Source organism: Ochotona curzoniae, unplaced genomic scaffold, assembly GCF_017591425.1.
Source record: "Ochotona curzoniae isolate NIBS_2020 unplaced genomic scaffold, NIBS_Ocur_1.0 scaffold_4701, whole genome shotgun sequence".
NCBI classification, from domain to species: domain Eukaryota; kingdom Metazoa; phylum Chordata; class Mammalia; order Lagomorpha; family Ochotonidae; genus Ochotona; species Ochotona curzoniae.
In genome coordinates, this window is record NW_024467122.1 from 74,013,647 (window position 1) to 74,026,171 (window position 12,525).

General features: G+C 56.8%; 1 protein-coding gene across 1 annotated transcript; it reads right to left on the minus strand.

Annotated features, from left to right (window-relative positions):
• Nucleotides 1-17: 17 nt before the first annotated feature.
• LOC121148838 (aminopeptidase N-like) lies at nt 18-11,448 on the minus strand. The gene is made up of 20 exons (XM_040969172.1): nt 10,790-11,448; nt 10,304-10,446; nt 10,085-10,221; nt 9,692-9,818; nt 9,446-9,600; nt 9,152-9,265; nt 8,907-9,050; nt 8,728-8,793; nt 8,574-8,639; nt 7,329-7,504; nt 7,149-7,225; nt 6,486-6,619; nt 6,330-6,385; nt 5,131-5,278; nt 2,488-2,579; nt 2,103-2,213; nt 1,803-1,970; nt 1,021-1,161; nt 735-816; nt 18-170 (listed from the first exon to the last, which is right to left on the minus strand). The coding sequence occupies exons 1-20, from the start codon at nt 11,434-11,436 to the stop codon at nt 18-20; spliced, it is 2,937 nt and encodes a 978-aa protein (XP_040825106.1). The 5' UTR covers nt 11,437-11,448.
• Nucleotides 11,449-12,525: the final 1,077 nt, after the last annotated feature.

Consider the following 12,525-nt stretch of genomic DNA (forward strand, 5'->3'; position numbering starts at 1 on the left):
GACACGAAGGTCCGGGACTAGGCGCTGTTTTCCGTGAACCACGTGAGCACAGCATCCCGGTTCTCGCTCACCCACTTGATGTTGGCTCTCGTCTGCTCCAGGGCCTGCTCCAGTGCCCGGGTGCCTGAGCCAAAGCCCGTGTCCAAGTTGTTCAACCTAAACTGCTCCAGCTGCAAGTAAGATGGAGGGCTTCAGCCCGGGCTGCAGGCAGACGCAGCCTCTGGGGCAGCTCTTCCAGCGGCGTCCCCACCTCCCACCGTCCCCTGCCACTCTGGTCCCTGAGACAGGACAGGTGTACCCTGCACACAAAGTCTGTCTCTCTTCTCTAACTCTGCCTTTCAAATAAACAAGTAAACAAACTTCAGACAGGACAATAAGGAGTTGTTCATGTTTGTGGATTTGCTAATGACTGTGTTTGTGCAATAGTTACAGATAAAATCAGCATCTGTGATTTCTTTGAAATGGCCTTATCCAAAAGAACATTGGCAAAATTTTGCCCATTTTTAAACCTGGATAATGGGAACACAAGAGGGTCACTTGATGGTCCTCTACCTCAAAGTTCCAGAAGGAATGTTTCTGATTCTGATGCGACTGTCAGCACTGACTTAGGCAGGCTACTTGGTGCCTTCCGTGTGAGCTCAGGGACCAGGGCTGAATGGCCACTGTCCCCCACCCCCACCCACCAGCCTGAGAGGGGAGCAGGGAGAGTGCCAGGGAGGGGGTCTGGTTCTCACCTGCTGCAGCTCATACTCAGTGGAGAAGCGGCGGGTCACTGTGCGGATGAGGCTGGAGAAGGAGAAGGAGCCGCCGCCATAGCTGCAGGGCAGGGAGGGGAGTGTGAGGGCCATGCAGGTGCTCACTCACAGAGGCGGAGCAGGGAACACAGTGCCTTGTCCTCCCACACCTGCCTCCCACCCTGGCCCTCAAACATGGCTCATCTTTGCCCGCTCTATGCAAGGCCTGAGCCTGCAGCATTCCACGCATACAGACAGACCAGTACCATCAACCCCTCCCACTCACTCCTCAAAGAGCCTCTTCCAGTTGCTCTGGATGAAGTCCCAGACCAGCGACTGGCCGACGACGTTGTTGGCAATGTTGTTGATGGTGGAGGTGGCGTCCTGCCTCCGGATGTAATCGGAGTTCAGGGTATAGCTCAGGTACCTGTGAGGACAGGGCTCTGGGTGCATGGCCATGGGCAAGGGCTATTGTGTGCCAGCCATCCAGGAGAGAAACCAGGAGTGCTGGCACCCCATTGTGTCCCCACTCAGCCCCTGCAACTAAGGGGCCCTTGTCCCTTCTCCCTCAATAAAAGAAGGCTGAGTCTGGCTTTGCCAAGTGTCATGTTTGCCATGTGAGATTAGACTTGCCATGCCATTTACTGTGGTGCAAGTGAGACACACAGAGAAAGGAGGGAACCTCACTGCGGGGATTTGAAGGGCTGCATGTCCAGGGGCAACTCGGGGCTAGCTGTGCCACAGCCCATAAACCAAGTCAGCATCCACACATAGGCTAAGAAACTGCAACAGGAGAACCCATGGGACATGGACCCACACCAGGGCTGTCACTGTAGGCATCTTCCAGTCTTTGGACAAATTGTTTTGCTTCCCTAAATGAGAGCATCCTCCAGTGTCAGCTAGAGCCAATCTCCCTCTGGATCACCAAGCCACGCCCCCCGTTGAGCCACGCCCCTCTCTGCCCATCACACAGGAGTGCAGGATCACCTTAGTGAGGCATGTGGTGGTTGCTGCTGCTGCTTCCTGGGTGGGGGGCCCTCAGTCTGCTGCCCCCTCTGGGGTCCTCACCTATTCAGGATCCACACTTCGTTGCTGCAAGCCAGGGCTGTCCGGAGCTTGTCAGCCTCGTTCACCAGGGTCTCCTTCTGGAACTGCTCCCAGGCAAAGTCCCACTCCCTCTCTCCACCCTGGGCAATGGCGTTGCAGTAGACGGTGGAACGCAAGTTGGGGTGGATCCTAGTGTGGGGTGAGGGTGGGGTGTCAGGTGTGTAGGGGTAGCAGGGAGGGTGGGAGAAGGGGCTTGCTGAGAACAGGGCTGCAGGTTCCCAGGGCATGGCAGCTGAGGGGTGGCACAGGGGAGACACTTACGGGTTATGACTAGCATTTTGCATCCACCGGTCGTAGAGGTCAGTGACCATATTCAGACACTCCGGAAGCCCATTGGAGCAGGCAGTGCTGATGGCGTTCACCTCGTTGTACCTGTCCCAGGGGGACATGCAGTTAGCAACCTTGATGCAGACTCTGGCCAAGATGCAGCTCACGAGGCACAGCCCCAGCCTTCACCCCAGGGGCTGTGTGACCTCCACCTGCTAGGACAGCCCTGGCCCAAACTAAAGTGTGGGTCCCTGGAGGGGTGTCTTCCCAGTGGCAGCATGGCCCTGCCAGGTGGTGAGAGCTCAGGAGAACACTGCCAGGGGGTGTCTGTGGTTCCCCATGTCCCTGGGACCTTCAGCACCATGGGGGTCACACTCACTGTTCCATCAGGGTCGCTGAGCGATTTTGCCAGTTGTCGGTGAGGTTTCCAAAGTACTCATACAGGGGCTTGACCTGTTTCCTCAGGTAGGTCTATGGAAGGAACACAGGTGTGAACAGTTGCAAGGGTTCCCATTGAGCTTCCAGGGTTCCCAGGCCTTGCCTGGGCAGCACCCAAAGGCGCAAGCCTGTATATCACAGTTGGAGCTGACCTTTCTCTCCTCACAGCTTACAGCAAGGAAGGGCGTTGGCTTGATTAAGAAGCTGCTCATGATGCCTGTATATCACACCTCAGCGCCTGGGTGCAGATCCTAAGGCTCACCCAGGCAGACAGCAGCAATAGCTCGAGTTCTTGGGACCCTGTCCACTACACAAGGAGACCTGGATTGCATTCCCAGCTCCAGCCCAGCCCAGCCCAGCTCTTGGGGACGCGTGGGAAGAGAAGCAGCAAATGGAAATTCTAAGTGTGTGTGTCTCTCAAACAAAAAGAAACATTTTAATAGGAGAGAGAGCTTAACTCACTTTAAAAAGGAACAAGCCAGGGTCAGGGAGAGTACATTTGGTTTAGGTATGCCTCGCGCTGGGTTCAGAAACCACAGGAGAGCAGGCGGCAAGTGAGGGCAGTGGAAGCTCCTACCATGGTCATTTCCAAGATGGTGAGCTTATCCTTTTCTGCATCCTCTCGTTTATCAGATGGTGCAGCTGAACTTTGCACGCAGCCCCTTTCAGGGATTTCAAGAACGTCAGCCCCAACCCTTCACATGGTGAATGGACTCAAGCAACTGGCTAATTTCCCCACCACCGGAGAGGGAAGAAACCCCAAGAACAGGGCAGAAGCTGTGGCTGGAAGCACAGAGCAGACATGAGCCTGGTCCAACCAGCAGGGAGCAGTCACAGCTGAACACCTACCTACAGAAGGGGTGCTGAGAGCAAGAGGGCTGTGGGACAAGGATCAGTACTGAGGGGCTGGGCTGCGGATGGCGGCTAGAACTGCTCCTGCCACCCACACCCCAAGCCTGGGCTTGAGTCCTGGCTCAGCTTCCTGATACTGCACACCCAGGCAGGTGATAGCTCAAGAAATTGGGTTCCTGCAACCCACGTGGAGACCACGATAGAGTTTCAGGCTCTGGCTTTAGACTTGGCCCAGTCCGAACTATTGCAGGCATTTGGGGCAGATGGAAGCCTTCTCTCTTTGCCTCTTAAATATATAAATGAAAAGGAACTTGGGGGTCAGGTCTGCAGAGGCTGAGGTGAGCCAGGAGCTGCAGGCAGCTGCAATGGCCCTCCTTGCTCTCCATGGGGTAAGAGAACCCAGAAGTGGCTATGAATCAGTTGTAGGACTGACAAAAGGGTCAGAAGTCTTAGGTTTCCATCCTGCAAGGTGGCACCCCAGTTCCCCTGCACATAAGCTCAGCAGGCAGCAGGGGCTCTGGGCCACCTGCCACTAACAAATCAGGGCCTGGAGACCCCCAACAAAGCCCAGAGACAAACCCAGATTGGCTTCAGAGTTTTCACTCAGCTTTCCTTTAAACAAGGAGAGCACACAGGGTGGCAGGAGAACCTTTTGCTGGCGGGGGAGGCAGTGCCCTACTGATCTCTAGCTCTTTCCTCCAGCACTGCCAAAGTGAATCCTGCCTCCAATCACTTTTTAGTCATGTTGCTCTCACGCTCCAAGGTACAGTTCAACCTTCAGCTTGAAAGGAGCCCAACACAAACAAGGACGCCGAACGACAAGTCAGCCGCAAGCAGGAGAAGGCCGCCATTGTCTGAGCCCCTCTCCTAGAGTGGATGGGGAGCTGGGCAGGGAGAGGTGGCCGAGCTGGGGGCCTCTTGCAGAACATGGGCAAATGGAATGCTCAGGGGTTCAGGAAAGGGGAAACTGCCTCGCAGGGGGCATGTTAGCAGGAAGCAGGACCAGAGGATGGAGTGGAACTCAAATCCAGGCTGTTAGGGAATCAGTTTTCTGAATTCCTCTCCTCTGTGATTCAAGCCCGAAGGAGGAGTGGGAAGGGGACCCAAGGAGACACTCAAAACTTGCTTTGCTGAAACATGTCAGTCACGTGAGTCATCAACTCAAACGATCTCTTTGATCTCTTTACGTGTGGGCTAATAGCCACACACCATACACATGCGAGTGCTACACTTTAGCTGAACCAATCCCCAAGGGGTCAAACACATCTGTATTCTGTGGTTTTTCTCTCTGATGTGTTATAATCAACTCCACTATGTGCATCCAACCTGGGAAGGCAGCTTCAACCAGAATAAGCTCTGGTGGCTGCTTGATTTCCCTGCAACATCTCCCCTAGAACCCAAGCACTGGCTGGGCAGAGAAGGGGTGGCTCACAGGGCCAGGAGAGACAACCCAAGTCACACAGCTGGGGAGAGACAATCTTCTGCTCCAGCTGTCCCCAGCCCCACGCTTTTTGTGCACCCCAAAAGTATTCACATATGGGATCTCAAAGCCACTAACTTGGCTGTGGGTCTCAGCATCCTGCTCTGTTCCTGCCCTGTCCCCAGCCTGTGCACCTGCTGCATGCCTTCTGCCTCTACCTCTCTGCCAAGCCCAATGCTGGGCAACCGTCCTGGTTGCAAACACAGGCACCAGTGTTGGTGGGCCCAAGAACCCGGCCAAGCTGCTCCATACCTTCATGGGGCCGTAGACCTCGGAGCGGTCGAACATGAGCTTGAAGTAGTTGAGGCTGCTGAGAGCGGCCTCCCAGGGCATGTACTCCGTCTCTTGACTCAGGAAGAGGGTGTTACTCAGGGCCAGGGTCACGGGGATTCTCTTGGCACTGGGAAAATACCAGAGAGGTTCAAATATGCAGCACCCCCTGGCCCATGACCTCAAGGACACGCTTCAACCCTGGGTTCCTGGGTTTCTGGGAGCCTGAGATGTGAGAACCCCAACACAGCAGCACTGGCCATGGAGTGGTAGTGGCCAGTTTCAGGCTCCTGCTCACACTGCACATTTTATAGATTAGAAACTGAGGCTCTGAGGTGGGTCAAACTTCCCAAGGCCATTCAGCTGGTAAGAAACAAAGCCCAGGGCCCAGTACCATAGTCTAGCAGTTAATGTCATCGCCTTGAATGCGCTGGGATTCCATATCTGCGCTGGTTCTAGTCCTGACAGCCCCACTTCCCATCCAGCTCCCTGCTTCTGGCCTGGGAAAGCAGTTGAGGACGATCCAGGGCCTTGGGACCCTGTACCTGTGTGGGAGACCCAGACGAGGATCTGGGCTCCTGGCTTCTGATCGGTGGGTGCAGCACCGGCCATTGCGGTCACTTGGGGAGTGAATCATTGGATGGAAGATATTTCTATCTGTCTCTCCTTCTCTCTGTATATATCTGGCTTTGCGATAAAAATAAATAAATCTTCAAAAAGAAAAAGAAGGAAAGAAAGAGAGAGAGAAAGAAAGAAAGGAAGAAAGAATAGAAAGAAAGGAAACCCCAGGGTTCAAAACTATAAAAAGGTCCTCCTGTCCACTCTGCCTACTTCTTCTGGTTTGCTTGGCCTCTAGGCCTGCCTTCTTCCTCTGTCCCCTCTGTCCCTACTAGACAGCACTGCTCATGACAAGGAGCTTAGCATGTGTCCCTGAACACAGGAGGTGCTCACCAAGTGCTTACCCAGGCCTCTCCCTCCGCCCCCATCCTGCCCATCCCAGGGTTGTTTAAGCACCCAGCACAGGGGCCTCAGGACAATCTTTGTGCCTTTGGGTGAGTCAGGCTTGCTGCCTGGCAATGGCCTCAGGCAGGTGCTCAGATAGTCATCTGTGAAATGGAGAGTGGGGGCTGGGGAGGAGCTCAGCTTGCGCAGGACACCTGATGCCAGGTTGGGGAGCTCACCTGGCCATGTTGAAGCCATCATGGATGATCTGTGCCCGGTTAATGACAGGGATGACCTGTGGGAAGAGGGGAAAGCAGAGCGTGTGACCTCGGGCCAGCCTTGGGCAGGAGCAGCCTTGTGGTCTAGCGTCGTGTCCTGGGGCAGGGGCCACCCACCGATGGGTCACTCTGCAGCTGAGCCTGAAGCCTCCTCCAGTTGCCTTCGTCGTAGTTCACCTGGTAATACCCTGTCACATTGATGTTCGCAAGCACCCACTGATCACCTTGTGTGCTGAACAGCGGGTTCTGGGCTGTGGGAGGGACCAGCGTTGGAATAAGGGGCTATTCAGAAGGCCGCGGCCTCCTTTCCAGGCTTCATTAGCCTGGCTTAGCTCCCCCAGGAAGCCTTCCCTGACTTCTCCATGAGATGGAATCTCTTTGGCTCCCAGCTCCTGCCCCGCTAGCCCAGTCACACATGCTCAGGGCAGCACCCAGCCCGGCCCTGTGATGCCATCCACCACTTGTCTCCCTCCCCCTTCCTGCCAGCCAACTGGCCTTGACCTTCACTTCCTCAGTGCCTGGGACAGTATTCCAGGTAGGATTAAAGCATTTTCTGCAGATTCTCCCCTTCCTTCCCCAGTGGAGTAGCTACTGTTCTCAGCTTCATTCCACATAGAGAGGGATAGCAGTTTGCTCAGGGTCACACAGCTGGGCAGCCACAAAGCAGGTTTGGACCAAAGAGGCTGGCTCCATCAGGGGGCCCTAATTAAAGCACAGGCTAGGGATTGTGCGTGGGGGGCTGAGTGTCTCCTAAGGGGTCGGGGAGCAGGGCTGGGTTACCTTGAGCATTCTGTAGCCAGAATCCCTCCTGCTGCTGGCCACTTTTTATGGATGACACAGGCACGATCCACAGGTAGCTGTAAGCAGAGAGCCAGGCATGAGGGCAAGGAACTTCTCACAGGCCCTCCCACCTCTGGCATCCACCTGGGCCCCCAACCTTCCTGGGGACTGTGAACTCACTTGAACTCGGATGGGCGAGTGACGTTGGACTCAGGGTCCAGGAGGAAGTGCTCCTGGGAGATGGTCCCTGTGGTGGTGTTGATGGTGACCACAGGGAAGCCCATCTGCAGGATCCAGCGGTTCATGATGTCACGCACTGAGGCAGGCAGCTGGATGTCAGTCTGATTGTTTACGGCCTATGGCAGAGCAAGAACACAGAGTTGTCCCAGGGATTCTAGACTCCAGCCTCCACCTGCTCAGGGCAGCCCCTGCTGACCTAGGCGGGGGACAGGAAGTCCTGGGGAGAGGCCAAAGACAGCAGCTCCACTGGTCATTGGCTGGGCCAGAGAACCTGGGGACCATGGAGCCCTAGAATGTGGAGTGCATGTGCTGGGGACCAGGGTGCCTGCACTTACATATGAGCAATCTCTGGAACGATGAGAAGAAAGAAAAGACAGAGAAAGGGAGGCTGCAAGGGCAGGAGTAAGGGCTGGGCACAGGTGTGGATAACTAAGGGATGGCTGCTTTCATAATCAATCAATAATTCAGCAATAACCAAGCCTCATGAAAAAAGCAAACACCGAGGCAGGGCAAAATGAAGGCAGGAGAATGACAGGTGCAAGGTTTGAGGGCTGCCGCAGATATGGATGGTGGGGAAGGAGGCGCAGAGGAGGTGAAGCTGTGGCTGGGTCAAGAGGGACCATGATGGTGCCACCACCTCAGTGGGGTCTGCAGCCAGGCTCTACACAGCTTTCCACCCAGCTGGAGATTGGCCAGGAGGGCACTGGCACCTGGGACAAGACACAGCTGCCCCTTGCTGGTGTGCCTGGGGTGACCCTGGCTGATTAGGCCACTTGTGGGGGACTGTGGACTCCAACTCTGAGTGAGGCAGAGTGGGGGCAGGCAGGCATGGTGAACAAGGGATTACCCCACTGCCAGGGGCTGTTGGGGATGGAGCTAGTGTCAAGGGCACTGGTGTATGCAAGATGCCCAGGAGGGGTTGGCTGGAGGGGCACAGGATAGCCAGGAGTGCTGAGTTAGGACTCCAAAGTTCTGGGTGCAGGAGGAGCAGGGTCCAGGCTCAGGCAGCCCCAGGCCAGTTTCCTCACCACTACCAGAAAGCGCCCATCCCTGCAGCCATGACCCAGTCCAAGGCTCTCCATGACCGGTCTGAGACAGTAACAGTCACCTTCTCTCATCTGTGCCATCCCTGGCACTCAAGAGCCCCGTTTATTGGGGGGCTTTTGGGGGGTCTCTGGTACATACCTGCTGCAGGTGCTCCCACAGGTCCAGGTAGACGGTGTTGTTGTAGGAGAAGGTGTGCAGGTAGGACTGTGGGAGGAGAGGTGGTGGTGAGTGCCAAACCCAGGACCCAAGGAGAACCCTATGCCCTGGGACCAGCCAGGGTCGCCGCACTCACCGCCAGGCCCAACTTGAATAGGTCCTCAGTCAGGAAAGTAGACAGCATCCTGAGCACAGAGGCGCCCTACAAGGGTGAGGGCATGCAGGGAGTGAGGAGGCCGTGCCCTGCCAACTCTGCTGCCAGGAGCGACAGGGCACACCACACCTCCCACCCCGGGCCCCTCACTGAGGCAGCACCTTGTTGTAGGTGATGGAGTCAAAGAGCTCGCTGATCTGGGCAGGCGTCATGACCTCCTCAGCCGGTGAGGACAGGGGGTGGGAGGAGGCCAGGGCATCCACAGCCATCACATAGTGCAGGTCGTTCAGCACTATGAGGTCCCTCTGCAAAATCCCCCCCAGCTGTCAGATGGGCCCAGCAGGGGCTGAGGGTGGCTCGGGGGTTCTTCCACCTGCCCACCCCCAGATCAACCAAGCTGGCTCACCAGATTCCAGGTGGGCTCAGCACTGTCGGCGCCCAGGTACTCCACATAGGAGGCAAAGCCCTCATTCAGCCACAGATCATTCCACCAGTCCACGGTCACCAGGTTGCCGAACCACTGTCAGAGAAAGACGTCAGCTGGCAAGCCCCAGTGGTGCCAGCATCACCCTTGGCTAAGCGCTTCCCCCTCCAGACCTAAGGGGCTTGACTGGCATTACTGTGACCCCTCTGCTGCCCTGCCCTTCGCATGGCTCATGCTCTCCTATTTTCCTCTGCCCACAACATGGTGGGTGGCTACCTGGTGGGCCAGCTCATGAGCCACCACGGTGACCACCCGCTCCTTATTGCCGATGGAAGAGGACACGGGGTCATAGAGCAGGGCGTTCTCCCGGTAGGTCACCAGTCCCCAGTTCTCCATGGCGCCAGCATTGAAGTCAGGCAGGGCAATCTGGTCTGCAAGAGAGGAAGCAATGGCTTGTCTTCAGGAGGTGGCCTCCGGGTGAGGTGCCCCCACCCTGGCTCCTCTTCAGGGCCCCTCACGCACCAGATTTGGGTAGCGGGTAAGGTGTGTTGTAGTGTTGAGCAAAGAATTCAAGGATGGGACCAGTCACATTCAGGGCATACTCGCCGTGGCCTTCATCAATGGCAGCTGGTCTAGCCCAGATGCGGATCTGCAGGGTGGTGGGGAGGGGTCAGGTGTGTGGGAGTGGGAGAGAGGAAGAGCCACCCACCCCATCCATGCTACTGAGAGGCTGGGGGACTTTGAGGGACTTTGGAGTCACAATTAGCATTCGAGGGGCAGAGCCTGAGGCCCTGGGAGGCTACAACTGCAGCCCAAGCTTGCTCAGGGCTCAGTTCAGTTCCTGACCAGCCAGGAAGCAGCTGGTGTGGGGCGAGAACCCAGGGACAGCCAAGACCTGGAGAGTCAAGTATGTACCTGAACATTATCGGATGTATAATTCTCTATGCTTGTGAATTCACTGACAATGTAGGCCAGCAGGTACGTGGACATCCTGGGGGTGGTCTCGTATTCCGTGACGCTCCAGCTGGGGTCTCCAGGAAGTGGGGTGCTACCTGGGCACACATAACTGAGTGTCACTGCATTCTCCCTCCTGCCCCCCAACACCTAACCCCAGGCCCGGGCAGACCCCCTCACTTTTGGGAGGCATGTTGGAGAGGGCCGTGTGGTTTGCAGGGTGGATGAGTGTGATGTTGAACGTGGCCTTCATTGCTGGCTCATCAAAGCATGGGAAGGATTTCCGGGCGTCCGCAGCCTGCATCTGTGTGGTGGCCACCACCCTGTCCAAACCCACACGGTTGGGTAAGTCAGCAGGGGAAGGGGTGCCAGAAAGTCAGTTTGGCTGTATCCTGGTCCTCTCTGCCTTGGCAGGCAGGCAGCCTTGGCATAGCAGGCCAGCCGGCCACAGAGGAGACAGGTGACCTTTCTGGAGTCAAAGTCTGGGCAGGTCCCACCCTTGAACTGGCTAGGGAGTGTGGGCAAGTTTCTCTCCTGCCTGTGCAGGGGACACTTCTGTCCTCTCCGACTCCCAGGTGAGGGCTTCCTCCCACAGTCCCTCAGGGCCCCGGTTCTGCCTTAGCACCCAGGTATCTCCCCAGTGCACAGAGCCAGCCCCCTACTCACTTTCTGATGTTGCCCTCCGTGTACTCGCTGCGGTAGAAGCCTGCCAAGTCGTCGGCCAACTCGCCCTGGAACATAGTGTCCATCTCGTACTGGCTGCCCGCCGTCAGCGAGCCCTGCAGGTGCACCACTAAGTACTCGGTGAGCTCCACCAGCTCCGTGCGGTCGATGTTGGGGGGTTGGGATCCCCCGACGCCCCGCAGCACCACATGGTGGCCCTGAAAGGTGGTATAGTTGAGCTTCTTGCTGTGGATGATGATGACATTGGTGGCCTGCTGGCAGGTGAAGCGGACTGTGCTGTTGCCCGTGAAGATGTAGAGGTTCTGGTCGTTGGGGGTGAGGTAGGGCCGCAGGACCACGTTGTAGGAGTCAGGGATGAGCGTCCTGGGCAGGCGGTACTGGTTCCATGGCAGGCTCTGGTCCACGGTGGTCGTTGGCGTGGTGGTGGTGGTGGTGGTGGTGCTGGTGGTTGGCGTGGTGGTGGTAGTGGTGGTAGGGCTTGTGGGAGCCACACTAGGGCTGCCAGCTGAGTTCTTGCTCTTCTCCTGGGCGTACACCACGGACAGGGCCACGATGGTGCACAGAGCAGCTACCACCAGGAAGATGCCCAAGATGCCCAGTGGCTTGGAAATGTAGAAGCCCTTGGCCATGGTGAGGCTGGGAGAGAGCCTGGGCAGCTGGGGTCAGTCAGGGACCAAAGCAGTGTGGGACCAGCCTTATATCCCCCAAGGGGAGGGGCCCCGCTGTCCTTCAATTGGGTAAAAATTAACCGGGGCTCAGACAGGCAAAGGTCACTGCACTGGGCAAGGGCTGGTCCAGGCACGGTGCTAGGAGTGTGGCTCAGCTCGGCTTGGGGTGCCTGCTGGGGCAAACAGGTGTCAGGTTATCGACTGCCGCAGGTGGTACCCCTTGCCTGCCACCAACCTGGACAGGGTTGTGGGTGGGACATGCGTGGAGCAGGTCCATCTGGGGCAAACTGTCCTGGATGTGCTGGATGGCCCCCCAGGGTGGATCCCTGGCAGGGTGCCAGGACTCCCAGGCCCTGCCTCTTTCACATTATTGCTGAGCAGGGAGTTCTTCCAGCAGTCTTCCAACTAGTACAACACCCTCCCTTCTTGCCAAAAGTCCTCAGCTAACACCAGAGGAAAGCCACCATGTGTGATTTGTTCTGCCTTCTCTCTTAGACAGGCAAGGAGGCTGTTGCGAGCTTACCTCTTCCCCGCTGGGACCCAACACAGGTAACTTGACCTTTCTGAACTGCTTTCTTCATGAATAAGTGACTGCATCCACCAGACGGAATTGATGGACAAGCACAGCATGCTGGGACACCACAAGCAGGACCCAGCAGCCACTGCCTCCGGCTCACCCCTAGCTCAGACACAGCCTCCCCTGCCAGCATGGAGTCCACCAAGCTCCCACTTCTCTGCTCAGAAAGAAGCCAATGCAGCCAGTCCTGGTCACCACCGCACCCTTCCATTGGCTTCCAACTTCCACCTGCCAGACACATCTGATCACTGTGCACCAAGGCTTCCAGACTTCCGTTTGCTCCCAAGGATCCAGTCCAAACCACTGGTCTGGGAGCAATAGACCTGTCCCTGGCCCCAGCCTCATGACCACCATATTCCCCACCACATAGCTCTGACCTTGACACATGCTTCTCTCCCCTCTTGCCCTGTTCACTCTCCAGGTCTTCCTTGGAGAAGCTGCTCTTGACTCTCCAGCCAGGTCAAGCCCTCCTG

What these genes read in the sequence shown, in the direction of transcription:
- LOC121148838 (XM_040969172.1), bottom strand. Translation starts at nt 11,436, where the DNA reads ATGGCCAAGGGCTTCTACATTTCCAAGCCACTGGGCATCTTGGGCATC. An exon ending in ACTCCATCACCTACAACAAG is followed by an intron (nt 8,794 to 8,906) that starts GTGCTGCCTCAG and finishes TCACCCTTGTAG; the next exon opens with GGCGCCTCTGTGCTCAGGAT. An exon ending in TCAGCGACCCTGATGGAACA is followed by an intron (nt 2,214 to 2,487) that starts GTGAGTGTGACC and finishes CCCCTGGGACAG; the next exon opens with GTACAACGAGGTGAACGCCA.